We start from the raw sequence: 15,658 nt of genomic DNA, 5'->3' as shown, positions 1-15,658 counted from the left end.
AATTGCCCAAGCATTCAAATCACCTTGTGTCAATAGCTTTAAAGACACCTAATTGACAGCAAGTGCAAGCTTGATATTCAGCTTACAGAATTGTTCTGAAAACACTGATTATAAGGACTTAATGGCAACAGGTAGCCAAAAGTAGATTATTATGTTAATTTACATTTTAAAAGTATTTACAGACAAAAAAATTTAATCATAGGACTAACTCATGTGATGTAACAGTTTTTAGGAATAACATTTTTGAAGTTAGGAATAATATATTCTTTTTTTTTTTTTTCAGATTACTGTATTATTTCTCCATCCTGTTTGTTATCTTTCAGAATCCTGGACAAATGTAAAAATGTTGAATGAAATGTTTGTTGTCTTCTTTCTTCCAAACTGAGAAGCATATATTTAAGATACAATCATCACCAAATTCAAGGAAGCAGAGCTCTGACTGTTTGATCATATGCTCTTAACTATATGATGTTGAAACTCAAGGCTGAAATACAACTTTTATCCATCATCCTGATCTCCCACTGTGCTTCCTTTTTAATTGAAAGCAAGCTGAATTACATTGTCTAACTTGGAGACCAAAATCAATTATTAATCTCTGTCGTCTTCTATACACGGGAATAAGGAAAAATAATGTAGTTATTTGTAAAATATGCTGACTTTTGCACCCCCCTCCTCACACAGACTTTTATTTTCCACAGAAAAGTGGAGGGGGGAGCAAAAATCGAAACCACCACAAAACAAAGACTGGCAGTTTACCCAGCCTCATTAAGCTTTCTCTGTAATACGATTGTTTATCTGTCTGACAATAGGCTTTTTATGACACTTTGGCACAAAAATTATGATATAGCTATCGACATAAGCCAAAAGGCTGAAGTATTTCATCCTGCTTCTGTCACAAAAAATTACTAAACCAAGATGCTTATTTGCAATTTTTTCTGGTAAATCTGACTGGGAACAAGCATTTGGTGTCTCAGATTTCTATCAGAAATGAGTTGCATAGAATTTACTACTGCCTTTAATTTATCATTTACAGTATTTCAAAATACGTTTGAAAAAATACGAAATACAATTTAGCTCAAAGCTTTTTTCCTGTGGTAAACATGCTCTTTTTGCCCACTGAGTTTACACAGCACAATTTTAGCAAAAATATATTTTTAAAGACAGCCAGATTTCTTCAAAAAAGTTGTTTATATCTTCCTGTATATTTAAAACTGTAATCTTGCTTCAAAGCACAAAACTCCTGGTAGCAAAATTCGATCATTATCTCAACTTTAAAAATGAAAATCAGGTCTACTATGCAGAAACTTAAATGCCTTTTGCTTATCATCTCCTTCCTTTGTTGACTTTTTCACATTTTTGAAAACCAGTTTTTCCTCAGACTAAGTTTATTTTCTTTGTCCTCCTTTCTAAATATCTTCCCAAATAGTTCAACCACAACATCTTTGCACGGTCAAGACTACAGTAGTCTTCAAACCCCAGCTTTAGTTGGGGTTCTTCTCTTTCAATGATAAGGAGTCTATTGTCTAATTTTGACTTACAAACATCTCATTTTTTTGTTTCTGCTAACCTATGGCATGACATGAATGATGCCTTTTCAACTTTTTATTGCTCATACTCTATTACTTGGTATATTTTCTAGTCTGTTGAGACAGTATTTTCAAGTCCATGGAATGAATAGAGACAGAAAAGAGAGGCAAACATTTCTACAAATCTTTCTGGTTGATAATTTTTCTGGAGTTCAAAAACTCCTATGCGGCACAGGGATCCTAGTTTCTGACACTGTGGTATAAATATACATAAGATCAAACATTCAAATCCAGGCTCCTCCATCCCTTATTGCAGCTTTTCAACCATCTTGCAACTAAGGAAAACACTTCAGACAAACGGCCTCTTTTGATGCCCTGACCTGTTTGAGCAAATTTAAGCTTTTTTTAAAAAAAAGTATTACCATATGAGCAGTGAGTATCTTCTGTAATTTGCAGGAGTCAATATAACCCATAATACACACAGCAAATAATGAAGCTATCTAGAATCAAAAGTGAAAGATAAGTTAAAACAATTTTCAGTGGTGTACTCTTTCTAGCAGAATATGCATTCATACAAAAAAAGTGATTATTTAAACAATCATTAACTTTTATTGCTACTTTTTTGCTAAGTACCTACTTAGGCATTTCAGAATGGTTTCTTTAAAAAACCTATTGTGGTGCTCTGAATAACAATTATCAAACATATTCAAATATTTAAAAAGTAAGTATTCAGCTTTATAAAAATGCAAGTCATCAAAACACAGCACTAACACCATCATCTTTCACCTTTAGGCCTTTAAAAAAACAAACAAAATCAAAACCAAAAAAAAATCATTCATAAACATTACTTAACTTTTCAGCAAAGTATGGGAACATGCATAATTTGCTGCTGAGGAAAATGAGATTCATTGATTAGGCAGCTTGCTAGGAGTCTCATGGGAAATTAATGAAATTATGAATTGAACCTGTAACTTCAAATTTCAGGCCAGCATCTTAAACAGGGTATAGTGATGAGTTTCTCAGAATATGTTACAGAATTTAATGGTTTCCTCTTCTGCAGTTAGAAAACTTGCATACCACAGCATATATTGATTGTTCAAAACTATCAACTCAAATCAAGCAATATCTGCTTCAAGTAAGACAGACGAGTGACAAGGTATGGAGACACAGATGGATTTCAATCAACAGGCTACATTTCAATCAATTTAAACACTAAGAAAGTGTGCTGTGTGACAGTATCCTACTGATCACATCAACATTTACACTATTTCAACACTAGCTAAAGTTACCTGACGGTAAGATTATGCCACTACTCACAGGCTCATCAAAATTAAATAGGAAATCATGCAAAATCATGCCAGATATTACATGCCATGCAAACATCGCTCCATCTAAAAATTTGGAATAGCCTCAAGGGATGCTAGATCAATGCCTTTTTTATTTTTGTACTTCAATATAAAAAGTTTTTTCTTGTTCTAGTATACTGATCTTAGGCTGGAGGCTGCTTTTAAGGGAAAAGTAGATTTTTTAGTCCTGGGAACAGAAGAGTGACTGGTGTAAACGGTCAACTTCTAAATTTAAGACTAGAAAAATACTGATTGGATAAATGGTATGAATCTTTCCTGAGAGCAAGAGTGAAATCTGGCTAAAATGAAAGCATTGGTATAGTTGTGAATTCAGTGGCTGTCTCTACAAAGCAGTCAATTTGCCTAGATAAGACAAAGAGGCTATTTAGAGGTGAATGTATGGGGTCTTACCTGCGTTAGAAGAACAAACTGAGCAAACTGCCAGGGAAGCATGAAAAAAATATTAGAAACACACAGTGCAATCAAGCTTCCTGTATTAATATTCGGAATCCTTGGGAAAAAGAGACAGAATAGGCATCAGTAAGTAAAATTACACAGGTGTGTGCATATTATTGAAAAGTACAATAGCGAACGCAATAAAAACACAGTTACCTTGGAAGTTAGATAGCAATATTGATCAACTACAAACACCACTGCTCAAGTAAATTTAATATCCATTTTCCATCAGTTTCCAAAAACAATAATTCTGATGCTTAATGTTTCTTAAGTATTTGATGAGTCACTCATTATTGAACAAGTCTTCTCCTGGCAGCATGTAATACAGCAGGCCAACCTATGTCACTTGCAGTGGTCCACCTCGTAACTATTCTACAGTCAGGTCACAACCACTTCCATTTCAGCTAGGATCACAACTATTCTCAGAACAGTCTGCATTTGAAAGTGATTTCACTCCTCTCTCTCACATTTCCTCCATATTTAGTTTCTGCAAGCAATCCTGAGTGAGATTTCAGGGCAGAAGACTGACAAATACATGAAACTCATCTTTAACTGAAAACAGCCTAAGTGTTATTTATTTAATCCTGTGTTAGCTTCAAGTTCACTTCAGAAGCATTTCATGTTTCAAATTTCACTAAGTGGCCTCCAACAGATGAAGACATCATAAATATTCTGTTGTAAAACCCAAGCCCAATAGATTATAGCAGTCTCACCAAATTCTGTAAAAATTTTCTTCAGCTTCTTTTACAAAGCCTCAAGATTAACTTCTATTGGAAGTCATGCTGAGCATGAGCCTAATGTACTAAGTAATACGTTATACAAATGTGATGCAAGTGATACAAATGATGGAGAATTTAAGTTCTAGTCTTTGTTTCAAAGATAGCTCCTATATTTCATTGGAATACTGCTGTACATAAAACAGAGCTGCTTTTGAAGCAGGAATTATAGCTGAGAAACACAAAGTTAAAACGTTTTATGCCCTTTTTGGAAGCTCACTCTGAAATGCTTAGATTAAATGCCTACTTCTCATCGATAAGCAAGTCGAAGTACTATTTTATGTACCAAGATTTGAAGAACAGGAGGGAATCTATCTAATCAAGAAGTGTCGTAATTACAGAATATATGTGCTCTGATCATCCGAACTTAAAGTGTAATTTCCTTGTTTTCTGTTTGACCTCACAGTTTAGCATTAAATGAACAGGTGTCTTTCTAACATGAAATCTAGCAATAACTCTACAAACTATTCCTCAAAATATTTTTCTAGACAGCATGTATCTTTTCCTCACCTAAAAAGCACAAGTTAGTGACGAGCACAAAATATTTTTGGTTTAATCATCAATAACTACAAATCAGTATGACCTAATAAAGGAAAATCTGGGGTTACAAGTACAAAGTTCAGGTAAATCATAAACACACTACAAATCTGATGCCATGGAGTTGATGGAAAAGCCCTCAAGTATTAACCATGATGCTTATTTTTCAAAACAGAGGCAAGACAGTAACACAATCCTGTTGCAAGCCAGAAACAACCAATGAAAAGCAGGGCTAATGAACTGAAGAGCATCCCTGCATTAATGTAATTATATTGCTCCAAATCATTGAACTAGTTAATTAGACTAGTTAATTAGTCATAGAAAACTGCAAGAACATACTAGCTTATGGGTGCCTATAGCATCCTCTGTTGCATAGCAGGCTTATTCTAAGTGCAACCAACATGCCACTCTCTAAGAGGGACAAAACCAATTGATGGGAGTATCAGCTTGTTTCTCACGGGAAGGAAGTGACATCAAACAAAAGTTCTGATTTTTAGTTTAGATACGTATTTGCCAACACGGTAATTCTGATTTTTATTTTAATCATGTCTTCAAGTTGCAAAGTTTTTCCTTTTAATAAGTGAGTAATATGACTGCAGTTCTACCAGTGCAGTGTCTGCAATGTAACAGCCACAGGAAAGTTTCTCTGTTAATGGTATCATTGCTACAGCACACAGAGACACTTAAATAAGTATTTAAATAAATGCATTTAAATAAATGTCCCGTGACATTCAATTGGTTAAATCATTGTAAAGAGCTAAGTTAAATTGAGAAGTACCTGAGAATATAGGTCAAAAGCAACATCTGAAGCACAAGGAATGGGTATGAGAAACTTTCACGAAGAGGTGGAGTCCACATGACGCGAGTGCACTAAAAATAAGAACTGGGTTAGATGATAATGTTTGCTGCTACGTTTCCATAAAACAATGCATTTGAATTTCAAAATGAATGACCTCAGATACTCCAAGAAAGCAAAAACCAAGCTACGTGAGATTTTACTCACAAACTTAAAAAAAACAAGCCAGGAAGAACAAAAGAGCAGGAAAAAGGAACCAGCTTCCAGACTTGAGGTCTGTGATGCACTGTTTAATTAAAACAGATCACTGCTTTTCCAAAAATCAAATGTGGCAGCTAGAGAACACCCAAGAAAAAAGCCAGAACAGCAGCTGCTTGTTCCCACTTCTGCTGAAATTAACAACTCATTCAGGTAACTAAAACCATTCTCAAATTCAGGCAGTGACTTGCGACGCTTAGATGGAGAAAGCGTGTGGGGAGAGGATCTGGAGGACAAACCAACATACTTGTCATTGTGCTGGAGTTCTCTAGGTTATAAACATTTCACATTTCTACTATCAACAGCACAGAAAGGATAAAACCTGAAGCTACCCTCCAAAACAGGCCAGTAAAGTTGAACGCATGAGATTAAGCTCTTACAGAGCTTACACTAGCTTACATACTTTGCTCTTTAACCCTAATAAAGCAAAGCACAATACAATGAAGACAACTGAAGAGCTTGTTCATTAATTTCTTGGGGTTCATGGCAAATGGCTCAGCTATAACTGCCATCTCCAATGTTTATATTCAGCTCTTTATAAAGCGCTTGTAGATGGCACTAACCGTCAAAAAATAATTACAACTTTGACATACAAACAAATGCATTCAAAATGGCTATCAATAGATTTGCACTAAAAATTAGAAGTAGGTTATTTACAACTACAGGACAAAAACGTAGATCATCTTAATATGGACCATAATGAACCTATGAAAGCTTATAGGATGTTGATGCCAGGATGTTCCTTCTCCTCCGCTTCCTATAATCTTAAAACCATTTTTTAAAATACTGTTTTACCAAAGAAGTCACTAGAATCAACATTATACAATTCCTTGCTTATTGTCTTGCTATTTCACAAATATGTTAAATTAATAGTGTAAAATAAATGTGTAGAAACAGCGTAAAATAAATGCAAAGTACAGAAGCCCATCACATTAATCAAACACGGTCCTTGCTGTCTAAAAGCACTCTCTGTAAAAGCTGCACCTTGATTACCACTAAAATAAACTTTTCGTAAGCGTATCTACATACACTAATATGTTGTCTTCAGCTGACTGTACAGATGTGATAAGTTAAAATTATTTTTATTAGCAAAAAATATAATCATGACTATTCTAAAGTACTGTAGTCTGATTATTTTTCAAGACTACAGCAACATTTGATTTACCAAATCTTTTGATACCGGAGGAGATAAAGATAGGAAAGAAATTATGAGCATATACAACCATAAAAAGGAAGCATCACCTTAAAAGTGAATTGACTAATGTAGCCCATGCTATTTTTCTATATTTGGAATGTAATACTAAACTCAATCATCTGTGGATGATTTATCAAGGCTGTAAATTAACTTCGCTGCAGGTATAAATACATCAGATCTGTCTAAGCTTGAAATCATTAAAACACAGTAGCACAAGCAGAGCACAAACAAAAACATAGTGCCTTAGGGTCATCAGCTCAACGCCAGAAGGCTAACCACCTTTACACAGCACTAGATCTGAAATACCAAGAACTTGCAGATCAAGCTTCCTCACGTAGCTCAGTCCTATCCTTCCAGAACAGGAAAGGAAATTTTTAGCAACTGCTCTAGCTCCACTGTACGTGCTGTTGAACCACAGGCAAGATGACTTCCACAGAATCAAAGGCATATTGAAGAGCTGAATAAAATAGTTTTTCATACACACACGCGTGCATCCACACCCCTTGCACGTGTTTCAACGGTATGTGCAGTGAAGCTAGACCACCTACGTGCAGGTAACTACGTATATTACCATAACTCTATCTACACAACAACATCAAAGAATGCCAAGTTACTTCATTAGGTACAGTACAAAGGTGAAGAAAGAGCCAGCTGAGATCTAACACTACACCTCTGCAGGTCAGTCCTATGGCTCTCCAGAAATCAATACAGCTGAGCCTGAATCAGGGTCACCCTAGTTAAGCTCTACCTAAGCCCAAACTATGTCTGAGTAGAGTTATACAGACCTAATTTCATGTCATTCTCCAAAATACACACATTATCTGTGTTTTGCCCCCAAGTCATCCACAGAGAGAGACGAGCTCTCCTACAGTCTCCTATGGATAGGAGAACTACATGTGCCATAGTGAAATAAATGTTTCTTTTCATTATTGCTACCACTATCTTTGAAGTATTCAACTTGTTGCTTTCTGAATTTATCACCTTCACAGACTAGGCAAACAGTGTGTAGTCTATCAGTATTTCCTATTTTATCCTTATAAAATATTCACTTCAGAATGCCATTAAGAACAGAAACCCATACAAAACTTTGTATTTATCCTTTTACAGCACCAAAAAAAAGTTTAGAGACTCTGTAACATTTACCTGGTTTAGACCAGGCAGTTAACATCCATAAGTGAAAATTCTTCATGGAGGATATTTAGAGAAAAACATTTCAAATGAAACTTAAAAATAAAATAGCTATTTCATCACACAGATTTTTGTTCTATAAGAAAACTGTCAAACACCACTATGAGTAGAAGCACCTGATTCTATCATGTGCAACTACATATTCTTACTACTCAGTCTTCTACCAAGTTCAGCTCAGTAAAAGACAAAACATAATTTTAACTCTCAACAAAATCAGAAGGTAGCTAGTTTCCATCTAGAAATCTTTACAGTACAGCTGTATTTTAAGTAAAATAAAACAAATATTTTTATAGATTTATATAAATAAAATAAACATTAAAAAAAAAAACAAACACTGCCCAAGTGTATCAGAATAAAAGCCATGTGGTTTCTTCCAAAATATGAAACAATGCCATGAACAGCAATATCTGGGGACACAGAGAGATGTTTTAAGTGACATTTTCTTTTTTTTTTATTTTGTTTCCTTTAATGCAGCTTACTACATAAGTTTAGCATTGGAATTCTCTATATACATACAGAGTTTCTAAATTCTGTGTGTCTTGGCTATAGTATATCAGTGCTAGAGATATTTATTTGCTTTTTTGGTGTGTATCTGCGTATTCATTAATTTCTGGTAAAATACATAGCAATTCAAACAAAATCTCCTCCTCTGAAGCTTGCTCATATGTTACGTCTAGCTCAGTTATATCTAGACTGGGCACAAAAATAGAATATTTTGATGTTTTGAAACTTGAAGTCATTGTGCTGCTACGATTTCAATCTCAAAACCACTTTACAATTCACCTCCTTTCTGAATTTTCTTTTTTTTAACATTGTCTCTGTTCAGCCTGCACCCAGGGCTAAACAATAACCAGCTGTTCTATCACCCAGTCTCTCCTCACCAGCTGACAAAGGGAACTGGAAAAAGGAGGGAGACTCATGGCTTGAAATTTAAACAGATTTAATAAAATAAGAAAACCAACATCAATACTAATAACAAAAGACACAGTTATACTCACAGCCCATAGAGTAGTGGCAAGCCCCTCCAGTGATCACAACTGTTGAGACGAGAGGAGAGACACCCCACTCCCATCCAACTTTACCAATTTATAGTGACCCTGACGTTAATGTTACAGAACACACCTGTGGGCCAGCCTGGGGCAGCTGCCCTGGCTTTCACTGCTGATGGCCTTGATCACCACCCCACAGCTGGCCACAGACTGAAATAAAATGTAACAGAAAATTGATTCTATAAATTTAATCCCTGCAAAACCACCACAAACATCTAAGGCGACACATTGGACTGTGCTATTCATTTCTGACTCATAGCCTATTTTGCTTTCAATAATGTCTTATTCCCTTCAAATTCATCCCCTAATAGAGAAGCAACATCACTATCTTTAATGAAATGAGAATTAGCTTAATCTTACAAAAAAAAAAAAAGAGAAAAAAAAGAGTCAGGGAGGGAGACCTACCTCTCCATGGTTGAAAAAGAAACACATCACAGTAATAAGTCCTCCTAGACGGCTCCCACTGTGAAGAGAACACAAAAAGTAAGTACAATAGAATTTCATAATAGTCAATGCTGCTTAAAAAATGTGAAGCAGCACTTATGTACAGCTAAGTTTATTGGGGGTGGGGGGGAGGATGCTTTCAAGCATCAAGGGAAAGCAATCTAGAGTGTACATACAACATTAAAATAGTAGTTAGTCAGCTAAAGTTTATTTCAGAGCAGATGACTTCATATATCAGCTCAACTCTGCAGAACACCAATTTTAACGTAAATAACTTGGAAAATGGTTATTCCATTCCTCATAAACTTTGATTTAGATCATTACATCTGGTGTTTCATCTGCTGTACCCAGACCTTGGTCTTGAGAAGTGCCAAACTTCTGTTGTGTTTTTTTTTTGTTGTGTTTTTTTTTCTTTTTAAACACCAGGCAATATAAAGGGAGTATTTCTTCCCTAAGATGTTGAGCAGAAAACTTTAGAATTTGTACGCTCAGTCACCCAACAGAGAATTTTGGCCTGAATCTAAGACTATGTCAGGATAATCAAATCAAGCACATTCAAAAAACATGTTTAAAAATGAATCCACTACATGGTCAATGAGAGATACAATTTAATTCTTATGTGAAATACTGTGATGTTAACATAAGAAATTTTTTTAAGCCCTTGACTTAAGGATTTTTATACATTTCTAAAGCAATCAAATTCACCTCTTGAATAATTAGCATCATGGAGTCAACACTAAAACCAGAGACATTACTTAGAATTACCCCATCTCAAAACAGCAATAGATAAGGTTTCTCTTTGACTAGATTTGTAATTGTTCATGTCCTGTGATATAAAACAAAGAACTTTTTTGTGCACACAAGCGCACTACTACTGTGAATGACAGACTATACCATTTTTGCTACTAAACAGAAGTATCAGCCAGCTGTTAAGACTCTTTAAAAAACCCATACAAACCTCAGATCCTCTCAGATCTTTCACCCATCACTAATATACAAGCCAAATAGAATCAGTGAGTTCTGGGTAGAATATCTGAGGATTAAAGACACCAACTGAGTGCTAAAAAAAAATCTCCCGGAGTTGTGCATTCTTGCCCATACAACTCAACCTTTCATTCCACCATTTCTAAAAGCATTAACAACTGAAACTCAAAATGACTAAAAGAATGTGCTTAATATTAAGAAATGTTAGTCTGAGAAACTAAAAATTTGCAAAAAACCCACCCAAAACCAGAAACAAAATTCAAGCTCTATGCTAAAGTTTAACATTGTGATAAAACCTTAAAGTCTAGAATAGAAGGTCTTAATTGTATTCTGAATACTTTAGAGCTATCAGCCTCTATAAGGGATCATTATTTTACCACATGAGAAAAGATCAGTAAGTCTATAACACAGAATAGGGAAATGCACCTTGTCAGTATCTTTTCCAGAAAAAGTAGTGAACAGAGCCTACTTCACAGAGGGTTATGTATAATGTTGAGTTATTAAGCCTTTCTATGCCAATATAAAAGATAAAGGATAATTCGTTCTGCTGAAGCTCCCATACTATACTACAATTGGTGAAGTACATGCCCTTCGGTTGGCACCTACTTCCCCCATGTTTAATATAGAATAATCTAAATTTAATAAATAATTAGTAATTTTTAAAGAACCGCAGATGACCTGAAGAGTTATACTTTGTCTAGTAGAGTCAGCTCTGGAATAATGGAAGAACTAATCTTTTGACTGCCTGGGTACAATAAGGTGAAGCTTAAAGTCATCTGGGGAAATGCTGTAACTCATTGTTGATTAACATGCAAGAAACAAAATACCAGAAAAGTACTGTGAGAAGGAGATATGGGAAATTTACTGGTAGTTCCTCAAGATGCAGTATTCGACAACCAGCTTAAGCATTCTGTCCCTTCACTACAAGGACAGAGTTGCGGGAAAGGTTAGGGGAAGGCAGAATCTTACAATTGCGTAAAGTACTTATAATCCAAATGCCATTCCTCTGTCCATTAAAAAAAACCTAAAAATATGGCATGACTTCTCACCATACTGCTTCAGTTACCTTAACAGAGAATGCTCCAGAGCTGGAGACTAACTTGCATCATATAAGAAGATTCTCAAGTGTATTTGCATAAACAGAGGCCATATAAAGAGTGCTAGGGCAGGGACATAACATGTCTGGCAATCTTCTAACCTTGTGGGGAAATTGATTAAGGGAGCTAAACAGCAAAAACTAGTCCTACAACAAAAAACTAGTCCTACAAAAGCAACTAGCTTTCTGCTAGCTTAACTCTTTGAGCAAAGTCATTATAGAGTACAGTGAGCACAGATGTGAGAACACATGCCAGCTTGGAAAAGAATAAGAAGTGGTCTTCCACTATCCTGTCACTAGTCAAAGTTGCAAAGAGACTAAAAGCAAATAAAGGCTGAAATAAAAAGATTACACATTCTGTGAACATATAGGGAGACCAAAAAAAACCTGGAAAAAAACAATTATGTAAGCTTGAGATGATTACTGCTAACAAATTCAGGAATGAAAAGACAGACAAAATATTAGAGGATTGTTTCCCACCATCAAATGAGTCACACAATGAAAAAGCCTTTCAAAATGCATAGCAGAAACAAATCTGCTTTATGAAGGAGACTTATGCCAATTCATAAGATTATCTACTTCAGTGTAGTAGAATTGCATTACTCTAGATTCAGTTCTTATAGTTTTCACACCTTATGGAAAAGCCTAACTATTCTGGCTTGCTTTGACTAAGAGGAACCTTGGATCAGCCACAATAGCTAAGCAATCATCTAGATCTGGTATCCAACTATGAATATTCTTCAGAATAAATAAATAAATAAGATCAAAATCCTACCTACAGGAACCTTCATAGCCACTTGTTATTTTTCATAACCCCAGACAGCTAGTGGCTTACATCTTGAAAGGACTACATTTATATCCTAGTCATCTTGACTGCCTACACTGCAGATTATTTATTATTATTAATACTTGATCATTATTTACATTCAACACAGCCCAAGTCTAAGGAAAGTACTGAGAAATTAAGACTTCATATATTAATGTTATTGAAATGTTATTAATGTAATTGAAAAATCAGTAAAATGCGGGTTTCCATATACCTCCCTTAAGGGAAAAATGACAAGTTAATGATATGAATATTCAAAGTTTATCTACTTCCTCAAAACATGAGACATTAATTTCCTATGTTAAGTAATACAAACGTATATGCTTTCCCCTCACTGTCAGCTCCTGCCCTGCACTATTCTTTATTTCAACTATCAGCACATGCTTCAGAGAGAGCAAGAAGAGAGTAAGTCAGTGAAGCCAGGGAATGAGGGGGGAAAAAACAATCATATCTCTCAGAGGAAAATGTAGCAGCCTTTTGCTTTTTTGCAAAGCTGACAAGTGAAAATAGAAGTAAACAGAAAAAATTCCCACTTCTGTTTTTCTGCTGAATGCGAGTCTGGTTTTGTATGAAAGCGTATTACAGTTCCTGAAATTTAAGGACAGATACTGAAAACAGAAATTCATAGACAAAGGAAAGCGTATACATGTCTCCAAAATAACGCATTATCTTAAAAAATATTTTAGCTTCTCAGTTAAATTAAAATTGAAAGAAATGCAATATGACTTGAGGCAAAGCATTGCAAAAGTCCAGTCTTGGTTAAAAGCATGCTGTCATTCAAACCTTGTTTAAAAATGAGTTACACTGATAATTTTAAGAGCACAAACCAGTCAAAAGCTGTTTAAAACCTTTATAGTATTTAGTTTTATCCACAACCCAGTGGTAGCAATGAGATACCACTTCACTGAAGTTTTCCACAACTTTTTCCAGCATCATAATTTATTTTAAGCAACAAGCTTCTCGGTCCCACTAATTTTTTAGTGACAATGTATATGTAATAAAAAGCACTACTATTGTACAAACAAATAAGCAATATCCCATAAAGATATTTTAGCATTCACTTTTTCAAATTTAGTATAAAAACTGACAGCTAGTACCAACTAAATAGCTCAGTCTCAACTGCCTTACCTGAGGTATGTACCGTATATGAAGAACAGTGACATCATTAATCCATTCAGAAGAAAAATCACAGCAACATAAAAGGAAGCAGGGTCTCCCAACCCTAACAAATAAACAGTTAACACATGTTGTCAAATAGAGAAGAAAGATCATATTGCTTACAAACCATCATACAAACAGTATAATACAGCATACAGCATACTACCTTAATATAGCTACAGAAAGAGACAACAAAAGTTAATGTCACCAAGATAATTGTGGAGATGCAATCGAAAGACTACACTTCTGGAGAATAAAAAAAAAAAGAAGGGCAGACACAGCATTGGGGCAGTCAGCAACAGAACAAGCCAAGAGGGAAGCATTAACTGTAAAGAAAAAAACCTACAGTGTATAGAAGGCATAAGCATCACCAAGGACATTCTCTGCAGGCTACATGTTGACTTCATAGAGCTCTTCAGAATAGGTTTGTACTCCCTATACTCTCACTTCCCATCTCTTGCAGGAGTAAATCCATCTCTAAACACATCACACACAATGTTCTTTGCTTTCTTTGTTTCATTAGAAGCCAAGAGATTTTCTAATAATGCAAATCTTTCAGTTTATTCATTCACAATCACTTCTGCATTCATACTTCTGTTGTTATTTTCTTTCCCATTATTTCTTGAAACCCTCCTGGCTCTAATCATTTCAGCAGTATAGCGTAAAAAGCCTTACTCATTATAGAGAAGGTAGCAAAACTTCATAGTTTTGTATGCAGAAATGATTATTCACTATTGCTGAAAATACAGCAAGACAGTTCTCTGAAGTAAGACGATGATACGCTCACCAAACATGGCAGTCCAAATAGTTGGTGTTTTTGTTGGTTTGGTTTCGGTTTTACAAAAAACAGGAATGAAAGTTATATTTATTCACTGTTATTGCTTCTGACAAATATTAAACTGAATCATTCAAGCTCTGAAGAAAGTTCTCATAGACTCTGTGCAAAGGAAAAATACTTACTTGTCACCATGCAAAGACATTTTAAATGACAAAATGAAACAACTTCACAAGCTACCATCTATCATTCAGGTTTAACTGGCTGTAGAACATCTCAAGAGCGTTTCTCAGCAAGGTACTTTTATCACATAATACTTACTTGACAATCTAATACTTTAAATGTGAAAAAAAAAAACAAAACAAAACAAAAGTGGCAGCATTCAACCTTTGGTATCAAAATCAAGGTATAGGATTGAAATTCTTATGCTGAATAGTAGGTCACAAGAGGAAGAGGATTCTTCCCAGAAGAATCACTACACAAGATTTCTCCAAAGGAGAGCCTTGTGGTTACCTTCTTCCCCTTCCTCCCCACTCCTCAAGTTGTAGTGATGGGAGGAAATAGAGGGTAAGTTTTTTAAATGTAGGAACTTGGAATGTAGTGAGGATTCTCCAAAAGATAGAAAAATCTAGTTATTGTACAGTGGCCTCCAGTTACATTTAGGACAAGTTATTCTTTATAACAGTCCAACATCATGAAGGCTCAGGTTACAACTGTGAAGTTTTGAAGTGCAGCACAGCAATTCAAACCAGGTAAGAGGAGCTATCTAATAAGCAAAGCCCACATTCTCATCCCTCGTTTTCTGAAAAGTATCTTTTCTTCATGCTTCTCACTTACGTTGTGAACCTGCCAAAAACACAGGCTTAGCCAAATGAAAGCACGTCAGTGATAAAGACGCAGGAATAGTTATTACTTCTGAAATACGTACAGCCACAATTACACGCTTCCAGGAAGAAACTAGAATAAAACACAACTCACCCTCACAGCTTTCAACAGGACTAAGCCCTTTTCCTCTGTTTACAGTCCAACATGTCTTTGTTGGTACACCAAGGAAATCCATCATGGCAGTATACATGCGGTACCAGCTGGCAAGGACCACCTAGGCGGAAAAAAGGATTTGAAGTTTCTGAAAAGGAACTCTGAGATTAGCTCAATGCCCAAGGTAACCACTCATGACAACTGGCCCTCATCCAGGGTTTTTTTTTAAACTCAGAATTTATCTCAACTACTTAGTATTTTTGACCATAA

General features: G+C 35.4%; 1 protein-coding gene across 2 annotated transcripts in view; it reads right to left on the bottom strand.

Annotated features, from left to right (window-relative positions):
• The window catches only part of DPY19L1 (dpy-19 like C-mannosyltransferase 1), a 51,532-nt gene that overhangs the window by 22,616 nt on the left and 13,258 nt on the right, over nucleotides 1-15,658 (bottom strand). For both annotated transcript variants that reach the window (XM_068404715.1, XM_068404716.1), the window contains exons 6-11: nucleotides 15,389-15,509; nucleotides 13,606-13,699; nucleotides 9,533-9,590; nucleotides 5,420-5,511; nucleotides 3,284-3,383; nucleotides 1,949-2,026 (exon numbers count right to left, since the gene is read on the bottom strand). In XM_068404715.1, coding sequence (XP_068260816.1) covers nucleotides 1,949-2,026; nucleotides 3,284-3,383; nucleotides 5,420-5,511; nucleotides 9,533-9,590; nucleotides 13,606-13,699; nucleotides 15,389-15,509 — 543 coding nt within the window. The remainder of the gene's footprint in view (nucleotides 1-1,948; nucleotides 2,027-3,283; nucleotides 3,384-5,419; nucleotides 5,512-9,532; nucleotides 9,591-13,605; nucleotides 13,700-15,388; nucleotides 15,510-15,658) is intronic.

Source organism: Nyctibius grandis, chromosome 7 (assembly GCF_013368605.1).
Source record: "Nyctibius grandis isolate bNycGra1 chromosome 7, bNycGra1.pri, whole genome shotgun sequence".
NCBI classification, from domain to species: domain Eukaryota; kingdom Metazoa; phylum Chordata; class Aves; order Nyctibiiformes; family Nyctibiidae; genus Nyctibius; species Nyctibius grandis.
Note: the sequence above shows the minus strand (reverse complement) of the source record. Positions and strands in the feature narration are given on the sequence as shown.